A 25,353-nucleotide genomic window follows, 5' to 3' on the forward strand; every position below is an offset into this window, starting at 1 on the left:
CGCAGCACATTTGTTCAGGCAACCTGCTCCAATGTGAATGCCAATACCAATCTACTTTGGTACTAGTTGAGCCAATCTAATTTGGTACTAGTTATACCAATGACTTTGGTACTCGTTATACCAATCTACTTTGATATTGGTTGTAACAATCTATTCTGGTACTAGTTACACCAATCTACTTTGGTACTAGTTACATCAAACTACTTTGGTGATATCAATCTACTTTGGTATTAGTTATTACCAATCTACTTTGGTACTAGTTACACCAATCTACTTTAGTACTAGTTATGACCAACCTACTTTGGTACAAGTTACACCAATCTACTTTAGTACTAGTTATGACCAACCTACTTTGGTACAAGTTACACCAGTCTACTTTGGTGTTAAGTTGCACCATTCGACTTTGGTATTAAAGAAAAGTTGCATGGGACTTGTGTTATCTTTATTTTGACTCCAACTTGAGGATTTGATCTTAATGCAGTCAAATGGGATTCCTATCAACAGGCAAAAAGATGGGCATGGACATGGTGAGCCACTGAGCCCATTTCTGTGCTGTATACTTCGCCAGGTTTTGTCCTGCCTCTCGTCTCTTTCCTCCGGTTTCCTCCCACACTCCAAAGATGTACAGGTTTGTAGGTTAATTGGTTTGGTAAAACTGTAAATTGTCCATTAGTGTGTGTGTAGGATAGCATCAGTTTGTGCGGAGATCGCTGGTCGGCGTGGGCTGAAGGGCCTGTTTCCACGATGTATCTCTAAACTAAACTAAAGACTTAAATCATTGCCTCCCGTTCAGGTTAGCCCCTATCACAATTTTCCCCCACCTCAGATGCATCTTTGGCATTTCCATCAGCATTTTCATTCGCAGTGAGGCGATTTGTTGCCAGTTATATTATATACTGCTTGTTTCCTAAGAGCGCATTGAAGGACTGCTGAGGTATGGGGTGTACCGTGTACCAATGTTAAAAGTACTTTGTTCCCAGATCAAAAGATCAGCATGAATTTAATTATGGAAATCTACTAGCTCGGCTGAAACACTAGGCAGCTTTCATAATGTTTGTCCTGATTAAAATAACTGGGACTGTGCTTGAGGATTTGGAGAGTAAAGAACTGGTTGCCGTGACAATCCAGGCATCGAACTTGTAAATTCCTTCATTAAGGAGTTCCATTCATCTTCGTTTGTCTGGGTGCATAAAGCAAACAAGGCAAGACTCCAATGGCTCTGAGCAGTCTTCATCGCGGAGATGTAATTGAGGATGCAGCTTCTGAAAGGAGAGTGCGTTCAGTGCAATGGCGGCACATTGACGCAGTGGTGGAGTTGCTGCCCTTACAGCGCCAGGAACCCGGGTTCGATCCTGACTACGGCTGCTTGTCTCTACAGAATTTGCGCATTCTCCCTGTAACCACGTGGGCTTTCTCTAGTTTCTTCCCACACTCCAATGACGCACAGGTTTGTAGGTTGTAGGAAGGAACTGCAGATGCTGGTTTAAACCGAAGATAGACACAAAATGCTGGAGTGACCTCACCCATTCATTCCTTCCATCCAGAGATGCTGCCTGTCCCGCTGTGTTACTCCAACACTGTGTCTATCTTCAGGTTTGTAGGTTAATTGGCATAATATAATTGTAAATTGTTCCTAGTGTGTAGGCTAGCGTTAGTGTACGGGGATCGCTGGCCAGTGTGGACCTAGTGGGCTGAAGGGCCTGTTTCTGCGCTGTTTCTGTAAACGATACAGCGAGGAAACAGGCCCTTCAGTCCACCAAGTCCGCACCAACCAGCGATCCCCGTACACTAACACTATCCTACACAAATTAGAGCCAATTTACCAAATTGGCCAAGCTAATTAACCTACAAACCTGTACGTCTTAGGAGTGTGTGAGGAAACCAGCGCACCTGGAGAAAACCCACATAAGTCACGGGGAGAACGTCCAAACTCCGAACAGACCCCCTTAGACAGGATTGAACCCGGGTCTTTGGCGCTGTAAGGCAGTAACTCTACCGCTGCGCCACCGTGCTGTCCAAAAGTGAGGAATATGCTACCCATTGAGAAATAGTGATTGAAAAAACAGAAACTTCTATTTTGATAAATGCAACTATTGTTGTAGTAGGTGTTGCTGGTTTTTTTTCTGTTTTCAGCAGTAGAGCTACTGCAGTAGAGTTACTGCCTCATAGCGCCAGAGACCCAGGTTTCATCCTGTCTGTGTGGAGTTTGCACGTTCTCCCTGCGTGGGGTTTCTCCAGATGCTGTGGTTTCCTCCCGCATTTTACATAAGGCCAATTAACCTACAAACCCGCACGTCTTTGAGATGTGGGAGGAAACCGGAGCACCTGGAGGAAGCCTACACCATCACAGGGAGAAAGTGCAAACTCCACACAGACAGCACCCTGAGGTCAGGATCGAACCCGGGTCCCTGGCATGCTGAGGCAGCATGTCGTGGAGGTTGCTAGATGCCATCAATGCATTATCAAATCAATGTCCCTGCATTTCAACTTAAAGCTAAGTCAGTAACCCAATCATAAAATTGCAGATTTAAACTACTAACGAAATATAAGCGTGTATTTTGTGATCACCTGCCAGCATGCACCTTTGGAATAAAGATCTGTAACGCAAATTCCAGTCGTTGAGGTGGGATTGAAAACCCCACTATATTTTCTGCCACATTACCCCTTGCCAACTATTTTCCCTCTATCATTAAGGCTTGGAACAAATAAAAGTGGTTTGACATTTTTTTAACCTTGCATGGGAATTTGTTATGGAATATCAGTGGCTTCATTTCACAAAATAGTTGACTTGAAGCAGACTGTGGGATCAGGTTCTCCATAAATGCTGCTTGTGAGATGATTATTTCCCTTGCAAGTGAGTGACTTTACTGCAACTCAGATGTGTCAGCCAGCACTGTCTTCAAAGTGTTCCCTCCACCCTAGAGTGCTGATAATTAAGCAGTGGCTTTTATGGCGGCTATCGTTTTTGATGTCTTTCAATTAAAGTTGCAGCACAGTTGTTGCAGTTTGAAAAAAGTAGTTTATTCGCCATACATTGTTTTTTACTTTATAAATGGAAAGCCACGTTTCAGGATGGTTTCATTAATATGCAAAATCGACACAAAATGCTGGACAGGCAACATGTCTGGAGAGAAGGAATGGGTGACGTTTCAGGGTCGAGACCTTTCTGCAGACGGAGTTAAGGCAGAGGCAGACGTGAAATGGAAGGGTAAGGTGTGAAAATGACAGATCGAAGCAGATAAGGGAATGGAGAATGGTTCACAGTTAGGTGACAAGGGGGCATACAATCAGAAAATTATTCAAAAGGACAGTGAAACTAGTCAGAGAATTAAGGTGGGGGGAGGGACGGAGATGGGGAGAAAGCAAGGGTTACTTGAAATTAGAGACTTGAACTTTGTTACTTAGTTATTTACTTGAAGTCACTCCAGCATTTTGTGTCTATCTCCAATGTAAACCAGCATCCTTCACATTTTGTTCATTAATATGCAAGTCTGTTGCTTCTTGGTGATTTGTCTGTGTTCTTAGAGTCATAAAATCATTGCGACTTGCGATGGTACAGTCAGTGGTAGAGTTACTGCCTCACAGCGCCAGAGACCTGGGTTCTGCTCACGATTCCAGCTCCTTCAGTCTCTTGTGTCTCTGAGCCGACTATATTTGGTGTTTTAGATCTCTCTCCATATTAAAATGGTCGTGCTGTGGACAAATGCATTTGTGGTATGCAGTTCCACTCATGGTTTCCATTGGGATGTCTGAACCTGAAAAAGGGGTCTCCACCTGAAACGTCACCCATTCCTTCTCTCCAGAGATGCTGCCTGTCCCTCTGAGTTCCTCCAGCACTTTGTGTCCATGCAGAGGGACAATGGTTGTCCCTAGTCCCTGGACCACGGAGAGGAGATGTTGAGAGAGTTCCACGTTCTGATCTTTATTCAGTGACATTGGAAAGTGTGGATGTGAGAATAATGCAAGATTGAATTAGCTTTGAAGCAGTACAGTTAATAGCCTGCCAGCATTTAAGAATAGTCCTATCTTGTCCCAAATTCAGGCATCATGTTGATGGTGCTTAATATTTTCATGTTCATAAGCTCTAGACTCAGAATTAGGCCATTCGGCCCATCAAGTTACTCTGCCATTCAATCATGGCTGATCTCTCTTTCCCTCTCAACCCCATTCTCCTGCCTCCTCCCCATAACCCCTGACACCCGTACTAATCAAGAATCTAGTCTTCTCCGCCTTAAAAATATCCTCCAAAGCCATCTGTGGCAACGAATTCCACACATTCACCACCCTCAGACCAAAGAAATTCCTTCTCTCCTTTCTAAAGGTACGTCCTCTAGTCCTAGATTCTCCCATTAGTGGAAACACCCTCTCTCTCCACATTCACTCTATCCAGGCCTCTCACTATCCGAGTAAGTTTCAATGAGGCCCCCCCTCATCCTTCTAAACGCCAGAGGGGAGGATGTTTCAATGTTCTTGCTTTGTACAGATAGATTAAAATTGTTTTGGCATCTAACAGATCAGCTGTCCCACTGTTTTCATATTTGCATTGGAGTGCCTCGGTTGCAAATTCTGTGAGCAGATACAATTGAACAGCCATCTGTAAGGTTTTTTTTGCTGGTTTTAATCCAGGATCCCACCAGGCATTATATAAAATGCCAGTGGAGCAATGGCCTGCCCAAACTCCTGATACAGTCTGGTTTTGGAAACATCGGATGTCCTTAACTTAAGCTTTACACTTGTATCAGGAAGAATAATGATGATTAGAAAATATTCAGGAGACTTGTTTGAAGGTTATGTGGGAGAGTACACTGAACGTGTTCACGCCAAGGATATTTTTAGCACGTTTAGTACATAATCAAGGACCAGTCTCATCCCGGCCACTCCCTCTTCTCCCCCTCACCCATCGGGAAAGAGGTGCAGAAGTGTGAAAACGCACACCTCCAGATTCAGGGACAGTTTCTTCCCAGCTGTTATCAGGCAACTGAACCATCCTATCACCAACTAGAGAGTGGTCCTCACCTTCCCATCTACCTCATTGGAGACCCTCAAACTATCTTTAATCGGACTTTATCTTGGACTAAGGTTAATTGGCTGGGTAAATGTAAAAATTGTCCCTAGTGGGTGTAGGATAGTGTTAATGTACGGGGATCACTGGGCGGCACGGACTTGGAGGGCCGAAAAGGCCTGTTTCCGGCTGTAGATATATGATATGATGATAAACGTTATTCCCTTTGTCATGTGTCTGCACACTGTGGACGGCCTGATTGTAATCATGTATAGTATTGTCGCCGCCTGGAGAGCACACAGCAAAAAGCTTTGCACTGAATCTCGGTTCACGTGACAATAATAAACTGAACTAAGCTAAAATTGGTCTAAGGGAGTAAGATCTGCACCATTGAATGGATGGGGGTGGGGGGGGGGGGGGAGAAAGCCTCATTAATGTGCAGAAATTGCTCTGTACAGGTACTCCCCGACTTACCTCAGGGCTACGTTCCGTGAACCCTTGACTAAGTCAGATTTTATGTAAGTTGGAATCGCCATCCCCTTATGAAGTGTCTCAGCGGCATCCAGCTGCGTCCCAGGGCACTTTCTGCGGCGCTCGGCCTTCTGGGTAGGCAGCACCGCCATTGCCGGCTTGTGTCCAATGTAAATCTGCGTGATCGTACAGTGTGGTGGAAATTACAAACTGCCTTGATCGCACTAGGGACTGAGTACAAATTTGTTTCTGTAAGTGCGAGTTTACTCAAGTCACCTGTTGCACGAGTCGGGGAGCGTCGGTACCAATACTCCTTGGTCCACATACCTTCATTCATCTTGCCAATGCTCTAAGTGTACCAGTAAGAGCGGCATCTTGATCTCCAGCAGCTCAGACTATTAGAAGACAGGAGTTGAGAGCTACAGTAGGTTTGCTTGCGAAAATGTCATTCAGTGCTTGCGGTTGTTTAGTTTAGAGATACAGCGCCGAAACGGCCCCTTCTGCCCACTGAGTCCGCACCGACCAGCGATCCCCGCACACTAACACTATCCTACACGCACTAGGGACAATTTACAATTTTACCAAAACCAATTAACCTACAAGCCCGTTACCTATTTGGGTGTGTGGGAGGAAACCGGAGCACCCAAAGAAACCCCATGGGGTCACGGAGAGAACGTACAAGCTCCGTACAGTCAGCTCCCGTGGTCAGGATCAAACCCGGGTCTCTGGTGCTGTAAGGCAGCAACTCTACCTGCTGTGCCACCGTGCTGCCCTATCTTGCCAGCTCTATACGTGTAATCAGTAAGATGGTCATACAAATCTCCAGCAGCTCAGGTTGTTAGAGAACAGGAGTTGAGCTGCAGGAGGTTGCCCCGTGAGGACGTCATTCAGTGTTTGGGGTTGTGATGCATTGACTGAAGGCAACAACAACAGTTTCTCTCTTGGCCCTCTGGTTTTCTTCCCTCCCCTGCAGGGAAGCACCTGGTCTCGACTTAGTTTTTTTTCCTACAGAGACACAGATGCTGTCAGTAATGGACCTTTGATTATTTTGATTTATTTTTTTCTTAATTATATAGCTGTTCTTGAAAACTTGCATTCATTTCCACCCCCGTGCCTCTTTCCACCCCCTCTACAAGGACGCAGCCACACAAGTGACGGTTCATTCCAAGCAGCCTTTATGTCCTATCAAAACACCGTTCTTTGTAACAATTAAAAACCTTGGAGGTAACATTTGGCATATTTATCATATTACATATCATCAATAATATACTTTAACAACTTTAAAAGTCAGTGATTATATGGTGAATCTCCGATTAAAGCTTTGAAAAATGATACAATAATTATATGGAGACAGTTTCATACAAAGTTTATTTTTTATAGTGTAGGAATTTAAATTGTTCTAACCAAATTAGAACCACGAGAAATCTTTTAAAGTGTGTTTATCTGTAGAATTTATCATTCCATTTACGATTGAACTTGTATTAAACTCTGTTGTTTATTCTATTATGAAAGCATAATGAAGGTAGCACTAAACTTGAACATCATTTAAATGCTGTTTAAGAGTTCCCTTTGCATTTGAGTTTGGGAACACTTTTATTGCATTCTTTAATAGGTACATGTATCAATTCTCATTTTGGAAAATAGAAAATACTAACGTTTAAAGGAAAAGAATGTCAACTGGTACAGCTAGAAAAAAATTATATGATTATTCCAATGCAAATTGTTAATAAATGATCGTTGATTATTAAGTAGAGACACAAGAAACTGGAGGTACTGGTTTACAAAAAAAGATACAAAGTGCCGGAGTACCTCAGCGGGTCAGGCAGCAAATCTGGAGAACAAAACATACGACTACGAACAGGGATCGGTGACGTTTTGGAATGAGACCCTTCTTCAGACTTCTAAAGACACTTGTGCAGGATGGAACTGCAGATGATGGTTTACACCGAAGATAGACGCAAATTGTTGGAGTAACTCAGCGGGACAGGCAGCATCTCTGGAGAGAAGGGATGGGTGATGTTTCGGGTCGAGACCCTTCTCCAGAGATGCTGCCCGACCTGCTTTGTTTACGCCAGCACTTTGCATCTTTCTTTGATAATTAGGTCATGGACATAGATCCTTGTAAAATGTGCCGAGCATGTTATCAACGTTCAATGCATTTCATTTCTTTGTTCCCTCCCAAGATTTGAATGGATCCTGGATATCATTCCTTTTAGTTAATGTGGGATATTTGTATAAACATTTTTTTTTAAACTGGAGATGCTGGAGACTGAAAAAATCAAATCAGGAACTGCAGGTTAGGACAGGCTGGGTGGGAAGTGTGTTAAGCTGCAGTGAGGGACGTGTGTCTCCAGCAGATCAAATCTGGTGTGACCGAGAAGGGATGGTCATCTGGTCAGTGAATGGGAGCAGTAAGAGAGTGGCAACATAGACCAAAGAAAGTAGGCAGTGCAAAATGCAGGGTAGAAAGGCATTGCCCGCAGGTTAAACTGTGCCTGCCCTCCACTGTCACAGGAAAAAAAACAAAAGGCGAAAATGCACAAACATAGAAATATAGAAAATAGGTGCAGGAGTAGGCCATTTGGCCCTTCGAGCCTGCACCGCCATCAATATGATCATGGCTGATCATCCAAAATCAGTAACCCGTTCCTGCTTTTACCCCCCATATCCCTTGGTTTCGTTAGCCCTAAGAAGGCTCTAACTCTCTCTTGAAAATGTCCAGTGAAGTGGCCTCCACTGCCTTCTGTGGCAGAGAATTCCACAGATTTACAACTCTCTGGGTGAATTTTTTTTTCCTCATCTCAGTCCTAAAATGGCCTACCCCTTATTCTTAAACTGTGACCTCTGGTTTTGGACTCCCCCAACATTGGGAACATTTTTCCTGCAAACTCGCTAAGCTAATATGATGGTCATGAACACTGTGTTGCATTCGATGATCAGCAACCGTCTGAAGAAGGCTTCCCACCCGAAACGTCACCTGTTCCTTTTCTCCAGAGACGCTGTTTGGCCCGCTGAAGATAGACACAAAATTCTGGAGTAACTCTGTGGGTCTGAAAGGGCGACACGGTGGCGCAGTGGTTGAACTACTGCCTTACAGCGCCGGAGACCCATGTCAGATCCCGACTGCGGATGCTGTCTGTACGGAGTTTGTACGTTCTCCCCGTGACCTGCGTGGGTTTTCTCTGAGATCTTTGGTTTCGTCCCACACTCCAAAGACGTACAGGTTTATAGGTTAATCGGCTGGGTAAATTGTCCCTGGTGTGTGTAGGATAGTGTAAGTGTGCAAGGATCGCTGGTCGGTGCAGTCTCGGTGGGCCGAAGAGCCTGTTCCCGCGCTGTATCTCTAAAAACTAAAAAAAAACTAGACAGTGTAAAATTGTATGCCCATATTAAAGGTTAATATTTGTTATATTATGACTGTGTTAGTGAATGATTGAGAGGACATCTGTTCTAAAATTCCTCCTTCAAACACAAATTCTGGTCAAGTGGCCATATTCACCGACACTCAGGCATGTTAATGATTTTTACTTCCAACTTACAGACCCACGCCCACCTCTGAAATCCAGTTTCATACTGGTTTTGCAGGTCGCTTATCTTTGTTGGGAGCTAGCCGTGATTGAGGTCAAAATTCATGGGGATAGTTATCATGGCACTGACTCATTGGCTGCTTATAGGTTGCATGCGTAAGAGTTATTCAGTGGGAGCATGTCACGGTGTAGAGAAACTAACTGTTCACAGCTTTCACTTAAATACTTGATTTTGTTTCTTTCAACATGTTTTGGTTAGAAGAGCTTTCACTGGTATATCCCTCCAGCTTTGTATTTACATGCAAGAAGGATTGCTTCGTATTTTAGTTTAGCGATACAGCGCGGAACCAGGCCCTTCGGCCCGCCGAGTCCTTGCCGACCAACAATCCCCACACACTTACACTATCCTACACACAGTAGGGAAAATTTACATTTATACCAAGCTAATTTACCGACAGACCTGTACGTCTTTGGAGTGTGGGAGGGAACACACTCCAAAGATCCCGGAGAAAACCCACGCAGGTCACAGGGAAAACGTACAAACTCCGTACAGACAGCGCCCGTGGTCAGGATCGAACCCGGGGCTCTGGCGCTGTTAGGCAGCAACCCTACCGCTGCATCACCATGCCTCCCTAAATTACAATAAACCTCTGTGTCTGTGCATCTCAATTAGGTTTATTCATCTAAACATCATTCCATTGAATATTATGTCAGTTTCATTTTACATATCATTATTTTAACAATGCAATCTGAAACTGTATAACTTAATACTTACATAACTCTTTGATTCTAAACACAAACCACTTTCTTAATTGAACATTAACTTTCTTAATTGCCTCTGTATATTAAGTAATAAACATGACCTCTCTACAAATCGAAAAATCAATGTCTCACAGCCCTGAACCTGTAGTTAGTTTTAATCAATCTGAAGAATAATCCCAAAACGTTATCTGTCCCTTCCATCGCACATTTTGCCTGACCTGCTGAGTTCTTCCAACACTTTGTATTTTGCTCAAGATTTTGGCGTCTGCAGTTCCTTGGGCCTTGTATTTAGTCTCATTTGATAAAATTGCTTTTGATATTTAAGGGTCATTTTAATATATATTTTTTAACTAGATAATAGGAATGAAATAATCAATATTAATTTTACATTAAAATTCTAAATTAGCCAAAGTTTTCCATAACCAAGCAGACTTAGATTTGGAAAGATGGTCAGTGTAAGTCTGTGGAAGGGTCCCAGCAAGAAAGCTCACTATCCATGTTCCCCAGAGATTTTGCCTGACCCACTGAGTTACTCCAGCACTTTGCGTCTTTTTTTTGTTAACCTGCATCTGCAGTTCCTTGCTTTCCCTCTCCCTCCAAACTTCCCCCTTTCCCAGTTCAATGACCAGTCTGACTGTCCCTGATTACATTTTATCTCTGTTTGCTCTGTTTTTACCTTCTCCGAGCTTACAATGATCTATTGTACATGTTCCTTGAACTTCATCCCCTTTGTCTCTTTTTCACACCCGTCCCTTTCTTATCTCTGTATCTCCCTCTCCCCAAACTCGGTCTGAAGAAGGCTCTCGACCCAAAATGTCACCAATTCCTTCGCTCCAGAGATGCTGCCTGTCCCGCTGAGTTACTCCAGCATTTTGTGTCTAAACCAGCATCTGCAGTTCCTTCCTACACATTTTGTCTGCAGTTCCTTATCTCCCTGTACCGCCGGTTGAGAATAGATTTCCATTTTAGGAAAATAGGGATTTCTTTTTTAGACAAATATGTTTCTGTGAAGATTAGATGGTTGGCCAGATGAAAGGAATGCACTAAAATGTAACAGGAGTGTGTTAACTGCACATTTCTTTAAGGTTCGAATACAAAGCTGTGAAGCTACTTACTTCTAACGGGAATACCAAATATTCGATTGTTTTCATTGATATTGAAGTAGCAATGACCCAAATGGTTAATTTACCCTGATCTGCATTAATGAAAGTGAGAAGAGTTCCAGTTCCCATCGTGACAGCTGTGGAATTTAAATTTAGATTAATAATCCGGATTTTTTTTAAGGTGGTACAAAACCATGGGATTTTGAGAAAACCCCTCTGCTCCAAGAGAGGAAACCCGTTGACCTGGTCCAGTCTGGACTATATGTGACTCCCAGGCCCACGACCTGTTTGACTCTGAAATGGTCCAGCAGGCTACTCACTGTTAGGAAACGTCAAGGGATTGCAGATGCTGGTTTACAAAAAAATATATACTAAATGCTGGAGTAATTTAGCGGGTCAGGCAGCATCTCTGGAGAACGTGGATAGGTTTTGGTTTGGGACACTTCTTCAGACTGATTGTAGTAGGGGGGAGAAAGCTGGTAGGGGTCGGGGTGAGTTTGCACAAGGGTCTGGACCTGAAAGGTCACCTGTTCCTTCTCTCCAGAGATGCTGCCTGAGCCGCTGAGTTACTCCAGCATTCTGCGTCTGACTTGGAGGTGGGACAAAGCCTGCCAAGTGATAGATCAAGCGAAGGCATTGAGTGCTGGAGTAGCTCAGCGGCTCAGGCAGCATCTCAGGAGAACAGGGATGGACAAAGTTTCCAGTTGGAACCCAAGAAGGGTCACAGCACGAAATGTCACCTATCCACGTTCTCCTGAGAAGCTGCCTGACCTGCTGAGCTACACCAGCACTGTGTGTCTTTGTTTGTAATGTGTCTGTGTGTCTTTTCTTGTAATCTTGTAAACCAGCACCTGCAGTTCCTTATTTCCGCAAGTGACAGGTGAACACAGGTGAAGGAGGCAGGGACAGGCAGGTTGATATTAAGCAATTCGGAATGAGTGTTAAAGAGCCAGTATTGCAAGAAACACACATGCAAAAAATATTCACGACAGTCTAATTTCCAGTATCAATGAAACCTTTCTTAGCTTTCAGCACTTTTAGCAGAGAACCAGAAGCATATTTACTTAGCTACAAAGAAAGTAATAATTAAACTGGTGTACCACTGAAGATCCTGTAAAACCAGTTTGGTGTGAGGCTTGGTTGCAGACAGCTGACTTCAAGTGACACCTCCTTGATAGTGCCTCAAGGAAGAATTTTTTGAATGCAAGCGTTCGACAAGGGAAGGAATTTGCAAGTGAGCTGGGAGTAGTCGGCCAATCCTTTGCCGTGTCAATGATGTTCTGTGTTGTGAGTGAAATAGCAGGCGTCTCTTGAAACTTGTGTGCTTGGGGAAGAAGCTTAAAATCTCGGTTGAATTCCTTTACCCCCCCCCCACACACACACACACACACACACGTTCCCGTAGCAGATGGATGGGAGTGGGTGGATTTAGGGAGGGAACTTTATTAATAACAGCGTTGGTATGAAGAGCTAGTGGGAGGAGTCGAAACACAAACGCTTCAAACTTAAAGCTGGACGCCAGGTCAAAGATGTCACACGAGGAAGTTCACAGGAGCAGCCGTCATTGGGAGCTTTGTGAAAAGCGGAGCTGTACGTATGAAAATGTGTTAAACGTTGCCCTTTAGCAACTGGCAAGTTTGATCCGCGGATGCAAATCAGAACATGTTCTTTTTGTGTCTTGGGTGGTGTTTTCAATTAGGAACGGCTGTCTGTGTTAGAAAGTGAAGGCTTTTAAAAAATGTAACATTTGAAATAGTTGCCAGTGACTTTTTTCCCTTCCAGAGGGGCCTCTGCATGTTTGCAATAGTCCATGGAGGAGTTTGTAAAGGTGGTTATCTCTCCAGATGACTGTGAAGTAGACAGTGAGCTTCCCGGCGGTGAATTGAATGGTAACTAGACAACTGCGGGGTGCGTTGACAATGGAGCGTTTTAGAGAGGAAGGTTGTGGTAATTGATACAAGGAAGTTATTGTACACACTCTATAGCAACACAGACAATTTATTGAATGGAGAGTTGTGATAAGGTTAGTTCTGTTTTAAGACTTCCAGCCATTCAATTATTTAAAAGCTGTATCATTTTTCCCCCTAACCCTGCAGACTGCCTTGTGCCAATGCAGGAGCAAAATGTAGGCTTTGCACATTATGCCCAGTCTTTTCTTTTGTGTCTTTTTGTAGATTTTCCAGTGGAAACAGCTTGAAAATTTATACTTTCGCGAAAAGAAGTTTGCGGTTGAAGTTCACGATCCTCGCAGGTAAACTACTTCCTCGTTTGCTATCGAAATGTAAAGTAACCCTTTAGCTTCTGCACGAGTCACATTCATTAAACTGTTCCCATATTGTATTGTAGATTTTGTTGTAAATGTTTTTACGGAATCTAACATGCATTGCTAAAGCCATTGCAAATGGATGTTTTTTTTTAACGCAGTCTTTCAAAACTTCCCAGCATTAATTTTATCTCGAATGATTATTACAATACAATACAATATATCTTTATTGTCATTGTGCAGGGGTACAACGAGATTGGGAATGTGCCTCCCATTCGATGCAATAATTTACTTAGCTAGTCAGTATTAATTTAAACACCCAATGAAACAAATTGTAACAGTTTAAAAACAGAATAAAGTGCAAGTAGATCTGTCGGATCACTGTGCGATGTGACCATCCAGCTCAGCAGGACCGGTTCATAGCAGCTATGGCCCTGGGGATGAAGTTGTTCCTGAGTCTGGAGGTGCGGGCGTAGAAGGCCTTGTAACATCTGCCCGATGGTAGAAGTTCGAACAGACTGTTGCAGGGGTGTGAAGAGTCTTTGTGGATGCTGGTGGCTTTTCTGAGGCATCGTGTGTTGTAGATGCCCTCCAAGGCTGGTAGCTGTGTTCCGATAGTCCTCTGAGCTCTATGGACTATCCGCTGAAGAGCTTTCCTCTCTGCCTCCGTGCAGCTGAGATACCACACAGGGATGCCATGTGTTAGGATGCTCTCTATGGTGCAGCGGTAGAATGTCATCAGCAGCTGTTGGGGTAGACCAGACTTCTTCAGTGTTCTAGGCAATTCAGCCCATCGAGTCTATTCCACCATTCAATCACGGCTGGAATCTTTTGCCTCTCTTCCTCCCTGTAATTAGCGTTGTAGCATTTCTTTTAGGTTTAGCTTTCTCCAGCCCCCCCACTGATCACCCCAGTCCTCTGATTTACCTCCAAGAAGGCCAAACACTGTACAGATTGATGGTTGCACTTCATCTGCCTGTGTCCTGGTCACTAGAGTTGCATCCGCTCTCTTCCCCACCCTCTGACCAAAGACATTCTGAATGTATGAACTTCAGACAGATGAATACTTTATTGTCACATGTCACAAGCAACAGTGATATTCTTTGTTTTGCATACCCAAGGTATGCCAGGTCTTCCTTTGTTCTTCCCTCCCCCCCCCTCCCCTCATGGCGGTTCCCCCACCTCTATGTTCTTGATGTGTTTACGCCGGAGATTGACAGATTTTGATCAGTACAGGTGTCTGAGGTTATGGGGAGAAGGCAGGAGAATGGGGTTAGGAGGGAGAGATAGATTAGCCATGATTGAATGGCAGAGTAGACTTGATGGGCCGAATGGCCTAATTCTGCTCCTATAACGTATGAACGATCTCAACCAAGCACGTAGCTTTGTCAGCCCGCTGCTGTGACCTCTCACGTAGTATATTAGTAGATTCATTGTGGTGAAGTTATCAAGGGACCTGGACTATCATTCTGGAGACACAAACCCAATTCTGATGGTGACCATGAGACAACTCTCTCATCGGAAGAACCCATTTGGTTCACTCATGTCCTAATATTATCCTTAACTAATCTAGTGTGTGGAAAGGAACTGCAGACGCTGGTAAATAATGAAGATAGATACATAGAAACATAGAAAATAGGTGCAGGAGTCGACCCTTCGAGCCAGCACCGCCATTCAATATGATCATGGCTGATCATCCAAAATCAGTACCCCGTTCCGGCTTTTTCCCCATATCCCTTGAATGCTGAAATATCCACAAAGTGCTGGAGTAACTCAGCGGGTCAGGTAGCATCTCTGAAGAAAAGGGATGGGTGATGTTTCGGGTTGGGACCCCTTGCTTAGACTGGACTGTGTATGACGTGGATTTTCTCCGGAATCTCCAGTTTCCTCCCACACTCTGAAGACGTACAGGTTTGCAGGCTAATTGGCTTGGAATAATTTTAAATTGTGTGTGTGTGTGGGACCGTGTTAATGTGCGGGGATCGCTGGTCAGCGTGGACTCGCTGGGCCGAAGGGCTCGTTTCTGCGCTGTATCTCGAAACTAAACTAAAAAATAAACTTTGGATTTGAACTTTAAGGGAAGTGCAGCACCTGCAATCCCTCAGTGGAACACAATAATCTCACTAGCAACTGCTTTGGAACTAAAATGGAGAGAAACCTAATTTGTGGCTGTATTCCACCCTACTGAACTGAATTAAGGTCTGAAGAAGGGTCTCGACCCGAAACGTCACCCATTCTTTCTCTCCAGAGATACTGAGTTGCTCCAGCTTTTTGTGTCTACCTTCGGGTTTAAAACAGCATCTGCAGTTCCTTCCTACACGAACTGAATTAAGGTTTTCTACTTGACTCCTAACTGCCCTCTGATTGAGCCTTGAGGCAATTGGGATGAACAATAAACAGCAGCGTTGTCAGCAGTACGTACATCCTGTAAACAGCAGAAAGTTTGTGTTTTATATTTTACTTTTTCTGCTGCCTCAGTTTGTCGACTGGCCAAGCAGCTGCAAGGGGTTTTTTAAAAATCCACATTCTGTCCTCACCGCCAGATTTATTTTGGGGGAATGTATCAAAACAAATGTACTGGCTTCTGTCCAGTTCAAACTGAACTCCTGAAGTAACCAATAAATCTCAGTGAAGCGTAATTACTCCGACACGATCTACGGGACTGAAGTACGTGGAGGAGCAGCCAACGCTACCAAGTGGGGCGGCTGGGTAGTGTGCTGGTACAGCTGCTGCCTTGCGGTGCCAGAGACCCGGGTTCGATCCTGACCACGGCTGCTGTCTGCACGGTGTTTGTACGTTCTCCCCGTGACCTGCGTGGGTTTGCCCTGGGTGCTCCCACACTCCACAGACGTGCAGGTTCGTAGGTTAATTGGCTTCGGTAAAATTGTCCCCAGTGTGTGGGATAGTGTTAGTGTACAGGGTGATTGCTGGTCAGTAAGGACTCGATGGGCTGAAGGGCCTATTGTTACGTGTGTCTCTAAAGAGTAAAAGAAAGGTGACGTTTCAGGTTGGGGCCCTGCTTCAGGCTGCAAATGGGGGGGGGGAGGGAGAGGGAGAAGAGTTATAGGAGACAAAAGGGCAGTGGAGGCCAATTCTCTGAATACATTCAAGAGAGAGCTAGATAGAGCTCTTAAGGATAGCGGAGTCAGGGGGTATGGGGAGAAGGCAGGAACGGGGTACTGATTGAGAATGATCAGCCATGATCACATTGAATGGCGGTGCTGGCTCGAAGGGCCGAATGCCCTTCTCCTGCACCTATTTTCTATTGTCTATTGTCTAAAATACCAGGACAAATCAGGGCCGGCAACAGGTGACCTCAGGCAGGGGTGTGTCTGGTAGGTCAATTGTTGACTAGGATGGAGAAAGGGGACAAGGGGGGGGGGGGGAGGGGAGGAGAGTAAATAGAAGTTACTTAAAATTAGAGAATTCAACGTTCATATCACTGGGTTGTAAGCTACATGTGGCCTCACTATGGCCATGGAGGAGGCCCAGGACAGAAAAGTCAATGTGGGAAGCAAAGTCAAATTATCTTGTTGGTCGTATGTTGGTTGTTATTAATACTCTCTGGTAACTGGCACCAATTAATCTTAAGATTCTTGTGGCAATGGATGAGAGGAAAGGAGTTTTGCTGCAGAGTAATTTATAAAGGTGCTGGTATCTATGGCTTGTAAGCCTGTCACTTGCTGGTCCATTATTTATGGTGTGGTTTGGAGGAAATCTACTGCAAGAGACTGTTTTCCTCTGTTAACTATCGCCTGAATAAGCTGCAAGTTTGTAATTTATGTGCAGTATTCCACCTTTATAGAACATTGAACAGCACACGAACAGGCCCTTCGGCCCACAATGTTCCGAACACGATGCTGAGCTAAACTGATCTCACATGTCTGTACATGATCCATATCCCTTTATTCCTTGCACTTCTTCATGCCTATCTAAAAGCCTTTGAAAAGCCACTATCATATCTTTATGAACCTTCATTCATTTTTGATTAATGTGGAAAGCAGGTGAGGTCATAGCGTTTAAGAGCGATAATGTGTGGAAACAGGTCCTTCAGCCCAACTTGCCTACACCGGCCAACAAGTCCCAGCCACACTAGTCCCACCTGCTGCGTTTGGTCCATATCCCTCCAAACTTGTCCTATCCATGTACCTGTCCAACTGTTTCTTAAACGATGGGATAGTCCTAGCCTCAACTACCTCCTCTGACAGCTTGTTCCATACACCCACCACCCTTTGTGTGACCCCTCGGATTCCTATTAAATCTTCACCTTGAGCCTACGTCTTTCTCTATTTCACAAACAAAACCGATTTAAGATTTTTTTTAAAGTTCCACAGAGGGAACACAGGTGGTGTTTTTCCCCCTCTAAGACCAAATACAAAGCTGCTTAAGACTTGATTCTTAAGGCAACGTTTGCTCTTCTCCAGACTTTTGAAAGCACTCTTTCTCCCAGTTAGTCCTTGAAATAACATTGACAGAGCTGTTAGGGAGGGGCCTGTCGCCTCAGGCTAACTGACCATTTCTGTTCAAGGAGTACTTGTACATAGTGTGAAGAGAAATTCACCAGCTCAACAGAATTTAAAAATAAATACGCTTCATTTCCAAAGCAACTGAAAACTTGCCATTAACACCAAAATGTCACTGCTGTTTAATTAAAGGGCGACACAGTGAAGCAGCGGTAGAGCTGCTGCCTCACAGCACCAGAGACCCAGGTTCGATCCTGACCTCGGCTGCTGTTTGTGTGGAGTTTAGTACATTCTCCCTGTGACATGAGGGTTTTCTCTGGGTCATTCGGCTTCCTCCCACATTCCAAAGACGTGCAGGTTTGTTGGTTAATTGGCTTCTGTAAATTATCCCAAGTGTGTAGGATGTAAAACTGGGATAACATAGAATTAGTGCACGAGTGATCGTTGGTCGGCATGGGATCGGTGGGCCGAAGGGCCTATTTCCGCATTGTATCTCTAAACTAATCTAAACTAAATGATGATTTATGGAGTTTGTACATTCTCCCTGTGACCACGTGGGCTTTCTCTGGTTGCTCCGGTTTCCTTTCGTAGCCCAAAGACGTGCGGGTTTGTAGGTTAATTGGCCTCTGTAAATTGCCGCTAGTGTGTAAGATGCAAAAGTGGGGTAACATGGAACTAACATAAGGGTAATCGATGGTCGGCATGGACTCAGTGGGCCTAAGGGCCTGTACCTACGCGGTATCTCTAAACTAAAGTAAAGGCATTAACTCTTAAACCGCGTGGGCTTTCTCTGGGTGCTCTGGTTTCCTCCCACACGCCAAAGACGTGCGGGTTTGTAAGTCAGTTGTCTTCAATAAAATTGTAAATTGTCCCCAGTGTGTTGGATAGTGCTGGTGTGCGGGGTTAGCAAGCAACCAAAACTTTTGTACTGTACCTCGGTACAGGTGACAGTAAACCAAAACTGAATCTGATCGCAGGTCGGTGCGGACCCGGTGGACCGAAGGGCCTGTATCTCTAAAGTCTAGAGTCACTGGGTCCGACAGACAGAAACACCGACTGTTCTAACATCCCATCTGTTTCTAGTTTACATTTTTGTTTCTCCGTCCATAAATTCACTGGTCATTCTTTATTGAAGTTTAAAAGCTATCAAGTATAGTACTCTTTGGCAGCAGTAGAAAATCCTTTCAACGAATTTGATGTTACATCTCCTTTAGGTGAGCTGCAGGTTCTTAGCGATTTTTTTTTAGTGTGCATTTACTGTAAATCTTTACTTTTGATCCAAATGGCAATAATTCCTATTTTTACAGAGTGCCGTTGTCAAGAAGAACGTTTGGACAGCCGAGTCTGGTGGTAAATACCTGGTATGCAAGTACCTCATTGATAAAATCCATTTGGGTGATGGCAATAAGCCAACATCAGTTCTACCTGGACAGAAAGCAGAGCAAAGTAAGTTGGTGATCGGAAAGGATTACAAGCTACATTTTGATATGCAAACTGGGACATGTATCAGATGTGTAATCTTTAGCAGTCAGTCTCAACTCTGTGTGTGGAGGAACTGCAGATGCTGGTTCAAACCTGAAGACTAAGACACAAAATGCTGGAGTAACTCAGTGGATCAGGCAGCATCTCTGGAGTAAAGGAATAGGTCTCAACTATGGACAGGCAGCACTGTGGCACAGCGGTAGAGCTGCTGCCTTACAGTGCCAGAGACCCACCCGGGTTCGATCCTGAGTTTAGAAGGATGAGGGGGGACCTCATTGAAACTTAACGAATGGTGAAAGGCCTGGACATAGTGGATGTGGAGAGGATGTTTCCACTAGTGGGAGAGTCCAGGACCAGAGAGCGTAGCCTCAGAATAAAAAGACATTCCTTTAGAAAAGAGATGCGGAGGAATTTCTTTAGTCAGAGGATGGTGAATCTGTGGAATTCATTGCCACAGACGGCTGTGGAGGCCAAGTCAATGGATATTTCTAAGACGGAAATTGACAGATTCTTGATTTATTAAGGGTGTCGGATTGTGGGGAGAAGGCAGGAGAATGGGATTGAGAGGGAGAGACAGATCAGCCATGATTGAATGGCGGAATAAACATGATGGGCCGAATGGCGTAATTCCGCTCCTTGAACTTATGAACATGACTAAGGATGCTGTTTATATGGAGTTTGTATGTTCTCTCTGTGACCGTGTGGGTTTTCCCCAGGTGCTCCGGTTTCCTCCCACATTCCAAATACGTGCTGGTTTGCAGATCAATTGGCCTCTGAACGTTGCGACTAGCATGTCGGATCGAATTAGTGTACGGGTGATCGCTGGTCGGCGCAGACTCGGTGTGCCGAAGGGCCTGTTTCCCTGCTGTATCTCGAAACTAAACTATGATCTTTCTGTAACATTTTTTAAATTAATTTCTTTCCATTTCTGTAGGCAAAGATTCCATCGGCAAGAAGTCTCAGCGATATTGCAATGGACTTGACTGACACTGGAATGCCCAAAGCTTCCAAACAGACAAAGGAGGAGAAAAAATATCCAGTCATAACAGCGAGTAATGGCAGCCTAATTTCCTCAGGTAACCTATTTACTGTGCATGTTTTCCACATCCCATCAAAAGTGTTACAACGTTAAAGGATAGTCACTAACTATCTTCTAGCAATACTTACTCTCACGTCCAAGTTTTCAACAATTAATCGTTCAGTATTATATTTATTGGATGGGTAACATAGTTCCAGTTCCATAATTTCCTTTGGAGACACAAGAGACTGCAAATACTAGCAACTGGAGCAACAAACTTAAACTGCTGGAGAGGCTTGGCATCGGTGGAGGGAACGATTTTGTTCAGTTTAGTTTATTGTCACATGTCCCGAGGTACAGCAAAAAGCTTTTGTTGCGCGCTAACCAGTCAGCGGAAAGACAATACCTGATTGCAATCGAGCCATTTACAGTGCATAGATACATGGTAAGGGAATAACGCTTCGTGTAAGGTAATGCCAGCAAAGTCTGATCAAAGATAGTCTGGGGGTCACCAATGAGGTAGATAGTAGTTCAGAACTGCTCTCTGGTTGTGGTAGGATGATACAGTTGCCTGATAACAGCCGGGAAGAAACTGTATCTGAATCTGGAGGTGTGCGTTTTCACACTTCTATACCTTTTGCCTGATGGTAGAGGGGAGAATGGTTGATGTTTCAAGTCAAGACTCCGCAGAGGTTGCAAAGATGTTAGATGATGGGTGTCTGAAGTCCAATAGCAAATGAAAATTTTATTTGTATTGAGCTCCGGCCACCCCATTACAGGAAGGGTGTGGAGGCTTTGGTGGAGAGCAAAGATACTAGAGCAGCGAGACGAACCACGGTTGAAATCACCTGTACTGAAGTGTAGTACGCAACATTTTAGTAGGCAAAACCCGCCGTTCACTATGCCTCTCGCAGTGTAATCAGTGTTTTGGGGGAACAGTATGTGTGATGATACCATTAAAATGCAGAATATATCTCATCTACCAACTCACAGATTTTTGTTATTTTTCTTTTTAAATGTTTCTGCGAGTTTCTGCCTACTAAAATGGCGCCATGACGTACTACGGTTTTTAGGGTCAAGTGCTCTGCTCTATTATCTTTGGTGGAGAGGGTGCAAATGAGGTTTAGTGGAATGCTGCCTGGGTGTTAGCTAGAAGGAGAGGTTGCACAAACTTGTTTTTTAAGGAACGTCAGTGGCTAAGGGAAGATCCAATGAAGTATATAAAACGATGAGAGATGTAGAGTCAGAATCTTTTCCCCCCGGTATAACTGTCAAGGACTAGAGGGCAGAGCTTTAAGATGGGAGGAGGAAAGCTTAAAGGGGCAAATGGTGGGTGCCTGATACGTGCTGCCAGGGGTGGTGGGTGGAGGCAGATGCAATAGTGGCATTTAAAAGACTTGTAGATTGGTTCATGGATGGACAGGTAATGGAGGGATATGGATCACGTGCAGGCAGAGGAGATTAGTTTAACGTGACTTCATGTGCAGCATAAACATTGTGGGCTGAAGGGCCTGTGCCTGTGCTGTACTATTTAATGGTCCAATGCATACCTGTAAACCTGGTTTATCTGATTGGGATTCTACTGGCTGCAAAAATTCTGAAATCTTGGCCTTTTTTTGTTGCAACTCGTACCTACGAAGTAAATCTTTTACAGGATTGGGAAGTTGTATGAGCTGAACATAAGTACTTTGGGAAAGGGTTAAAGTCATTGAAGTTTTAACTTTTATTACATGTCGGTCTTTGTTCTTCAATGCACTGCCACATTAATATCGTACATAATGTTAGAGTGTTATACTTGTATAGATTTTATATAATTATACTGTATACTTTGAGCCAAAAGGCCCCATTGGAACAAAATGCACAGAATCATGTTTTAAAGGATTCAGCGATATTAAAGCCAGTTTGTCGTATCCAGTGAATCTGTGTTGGGGTCAGCTGAAACTATTACCATTTGCATCTAAGCCCTTACAGATGCTCAATCATCTGTGAAAAATCAATAGCTAGAGACCATTTCAGACGATAATGCACTATTGATTTCAAGTTCTAGTTAATGGATTCGTTAGAAGACATGAGACTGCAACTCTTTATATCTAAACATTCTATTTTTGCTTTGCTTTTAATATACAATTCATTTAAGCATTGTGGTAAGATATACTGCAGAGAGAGAGATATACTACAGCGTGTGTAAATATATATATTGTGCAGGAATATATTCATCTCATTCCCGGAATGGCGGGACTATCATATGTTGAAAGACTGGAGCGACTAGGCTTGCATACACTGGAATTTAGAAGGATGAGAGGGGATCTTATCGAAACGTATAAGATTATTAAGGGGTTGGACACTTTAGAGGCAGGAAACATGTTCCCAATGTTGGGGGAATCCAGAACAAGGGGCCACAGTTTACGAATAAGGGGTAGGCCATTTAGAACTGAGATGAGGAAAAACTTTTTCAGTCAGAGAGTTGTGAATCTGTGGAATTCTCTGCCTCAGAAGGCAGTGGAGGCCAATTCTCTGAATGCATTCAAGAGAGAGCTAGATAGAGCTCTTAAGGATAGCGGAGTCAGGGGGTATGGGGAGAAGGCAGGAACGGGGTACTGATTGAGAATGATCAGCCATGATCACATTGAATGGTGGTGCTGGCTCGAAGGGCCGAATGGCCTCCTCCTGCACCTATTGTCTATTCTGAAAATATGTAAAATTGGAATTTTAAAAAAAATATATATGTATTCAAATTCTTTCTGACAAAATTATGAAATGGTTTTTAAAATATATGTATTCTTCAAATTATTTACAATATATGTATTTTTCAGAGGGATTAGTAATAACACTCCTCTTGGCAAACTCTGCATTCTGTTTATACTGATCACACAGAGATGTGTGATTATAGGTACAGGTCCTGAGGAGAGTGCATCTGTCTCTAAAGCGGTTCTGTGTTGCAACTGCTCTGAAACCTGTAAATAGTGACCCTTTATTGCATGTAATAATCTTCGTATTTTTCTTCATACTGCTTGGATGTCAGTGATAAACAATGGCGTGTGTCCATGTAGGTTCTCAGGATTCTGAAGTTAGCGATGAACTGAAAAAAGAAAAATTTATTGCATTGAAACTGCGTCGAAGTGTGCTGGAAGATGCCCTCAACCAAAGGACGGAGGAGTTAAAGAAGATCTGTTTGCGAGAAGCAGTAAGTATAACCTTGCACACATAAGTTCAATGTTTTCTGCCTTCTGCTGCTTTAAATAGCCCTTGTAGCCGCAAATGTTCAATCATTGCTTTGTGTTTCTTGTGTGACTGTAATTTGTGTCAGCTGTGGCTCAGTTGGTAGTATGTCTCCTCTGAGTCAGAAGGTTGCATGTTCAACTCCCACTCCAGGAACTTCAGCATTAAAGCAATGCCGACAGGCTCGGACGGGACCGAGGGGGCGAATAATTGAGCAGGTTGCACCTGTATTCTTCAGACTCCAGACAAAATCATTTTGAAGCACAAATTTTGAGGAGGGGTGGGGGGGGGGGGTGACTAGGTGGAAGCTGAGAAGAGAATGGTTGGGGGAACAGGCAGGGGAGTGGAGATTAGACCTGATGGGTTCATCATCCAAGATTTCATTAAACAGCTCAAGATCGGTAGCGGCACAGAGGCCCCGCGGTAGAGTTGGTGCCTTACAGCGCCAGAGACATCGTGACGACGGGTGCTGTCTGTATGGAGTTTGCACGTTCTCCCTATGACCACGTGGGTTTCCTCCGGGTACTCCGGTTTCCTTCGACATCCCAAAGTCGTGTGGATTTGGAGATGGATTGGCATTTTGTAAACTGCACTGGGTATGCAGGGAGTGGATGAAAAAGTGACTGAGAACTGGTGTGAATGGGTGAGAGCGATGGTTGGCGTGGCAGGGTGGGCTGAAGGGCCTGTTTCTGTACCGTATCTCTAAACAAAATTAGTGGAAACATTCAAATGCAGACACAAAAAGCTGGAGTAACTCAGCATGTCAGTCAGAAAAGGAATGGGTGATGTTTCTGGGTTGAGGCCCTCCTTCAGACTGAGAGTCAAGGGGGAAGGAAACTAGAGGTATGGAAAGGTTCAGAACAAATCAGAGCTGGCACAGAGGACCGAGGAAAGATGGAGCCCACAATGGTCCATTGTTGCCTGTGGAAGAGGTGATAACGAGGGGATACAATCAGTGAAACTAGCAGGACATCTAGGGTGGAGGAGGGACAGAGAGAATTGGGGCTGAAGCCTCAATTCTGAGGGACAGAGAGAATTGGGGCTCATCATCCAAGAGAGGGAATGCAGGGGTTATTTGAAATGCAAGGAAGCACCCGGTTGGTGTGACCTTGTGTGCAAATTGCCCGCTCCACGTCCGAAGTTTTGGATTTCCACAATGCCCTGAAATTGTGGAGAAACTCTGTATAAATGGGATCCTTTTTTTTAAATTTGCTGTTTGTTGACTGGAATCTATTGTACTTTCCATTTTAGGAGTTAACTGGAAAACTACCAAAAGAGTACCCACATACCCAGGGCGAAGATCTTCCACGTGTCAGGCGACGGGTGGGCACGGCTTTCAAACTGGACGACTCCATACTGCAAAGTGAAGAGGCAAGTACCCAGGAGGTCAATTGAAGGAAACGACCAATCAATCTTTGCATTACAAAAGTCATAGACGCCTTTAGATTTTAGATTTAGAATTTAGATTTAGAGATACAGCGCGGAAACAGGCCCTTCGGCCCACCGAGTCCGCGCCGCCCAGCGATCCCCGCACATTAACACTATCCTACACACACTAGGGACAATTTTTACATTTACCCAGTCAATTAACCTACATACCTATACGTCTTTGGAGTGTGGGAGGAAACCGAAGATCTCGGAGAAAACCCACGCAGGTCACGGGGAGAACGTACAAACTCCGTACAGCTGGCGCCCGTAGTCAGGATCAAGGAGTAGTCAGGATCAGGATCAAAGTGCTTGAGTAACTCAGTGGGTCAGGCGGCATCTTTGGAGAACAAGGATAGGTGATGTTTTGTGTTGAGTTACTCCAGCACTTTGTTCCCTGTATTATTAATTGAGTATTCTTCCTAATAATCTGCCATATCACCAAACGCAAGGAACAATATGTGTACCGGCACCTTGTGGCGACATAAGAAGCACTGAATAAACCAATGCCAATTCCTCAAAAGAGGTCACAAAGTGCTGGAGTAACTCAGCGGGTCAGATAGCATCTCCAGAGAACATGGGTTGCTAACGTTGCGGGTCAAGACCCTTTTTCAGACA

At 44.2% G+C, this 25,353-nt stretch overlaps 1 protein-coding gene across 3 annotated transcripts in view; it reads left to right on the forward strand.

The window, feature by feature from the left end:
* The window catches only part of LOC144601928 (FERM domain-containing protein 4B-like), a 272,807-nt gene that overhangs the window by 221,058 nt on the left and 26,396 nt on the right, over positions 1-25,353 (forward strand). For all 3 annotated transcript variants that reach the window (XM_078414519.1, XM_078414517.1, XM_078414518.1), the window contains exons 12-16: positions 13,040-13,116; positions 18,899-19,037; positions 20,008-20,149; positions 23,142-23,275; positions 24,562-24,681. In XM_078414519.1, coding sequence (XP_078270645.1) covers positions 13,040-13,116; positions 18,899-19,037; positions 20,008-20,149; positions 23,142-23,275; positions 24,562-24,681 — 612 coding nt within the window. The remainder of the gene's footprint in view (positions 1-13,039; positions 13,117-18,898; positions 19,038-20,007; positions 20,150-23,141; positions 23,276-24,561; positions 24,682-25,353) is intronic.

The sequence above is a fragment of the Rhinoraja longicauda genome, chromosome 17 (assembly GCF_053455715.1).
Source record: "Rhinoraja longicauda isolate Sanriku21f chromosome 17, sRhiLon1.1, whole genome shotgun sequence".
Lineage (NCBI taxonomy): Eukaryota > Metazoa > Chordata > Chondrichthyes > Rajiformes > Arhynchobatidae > Rhinoraja > Rhinoraja longicauda.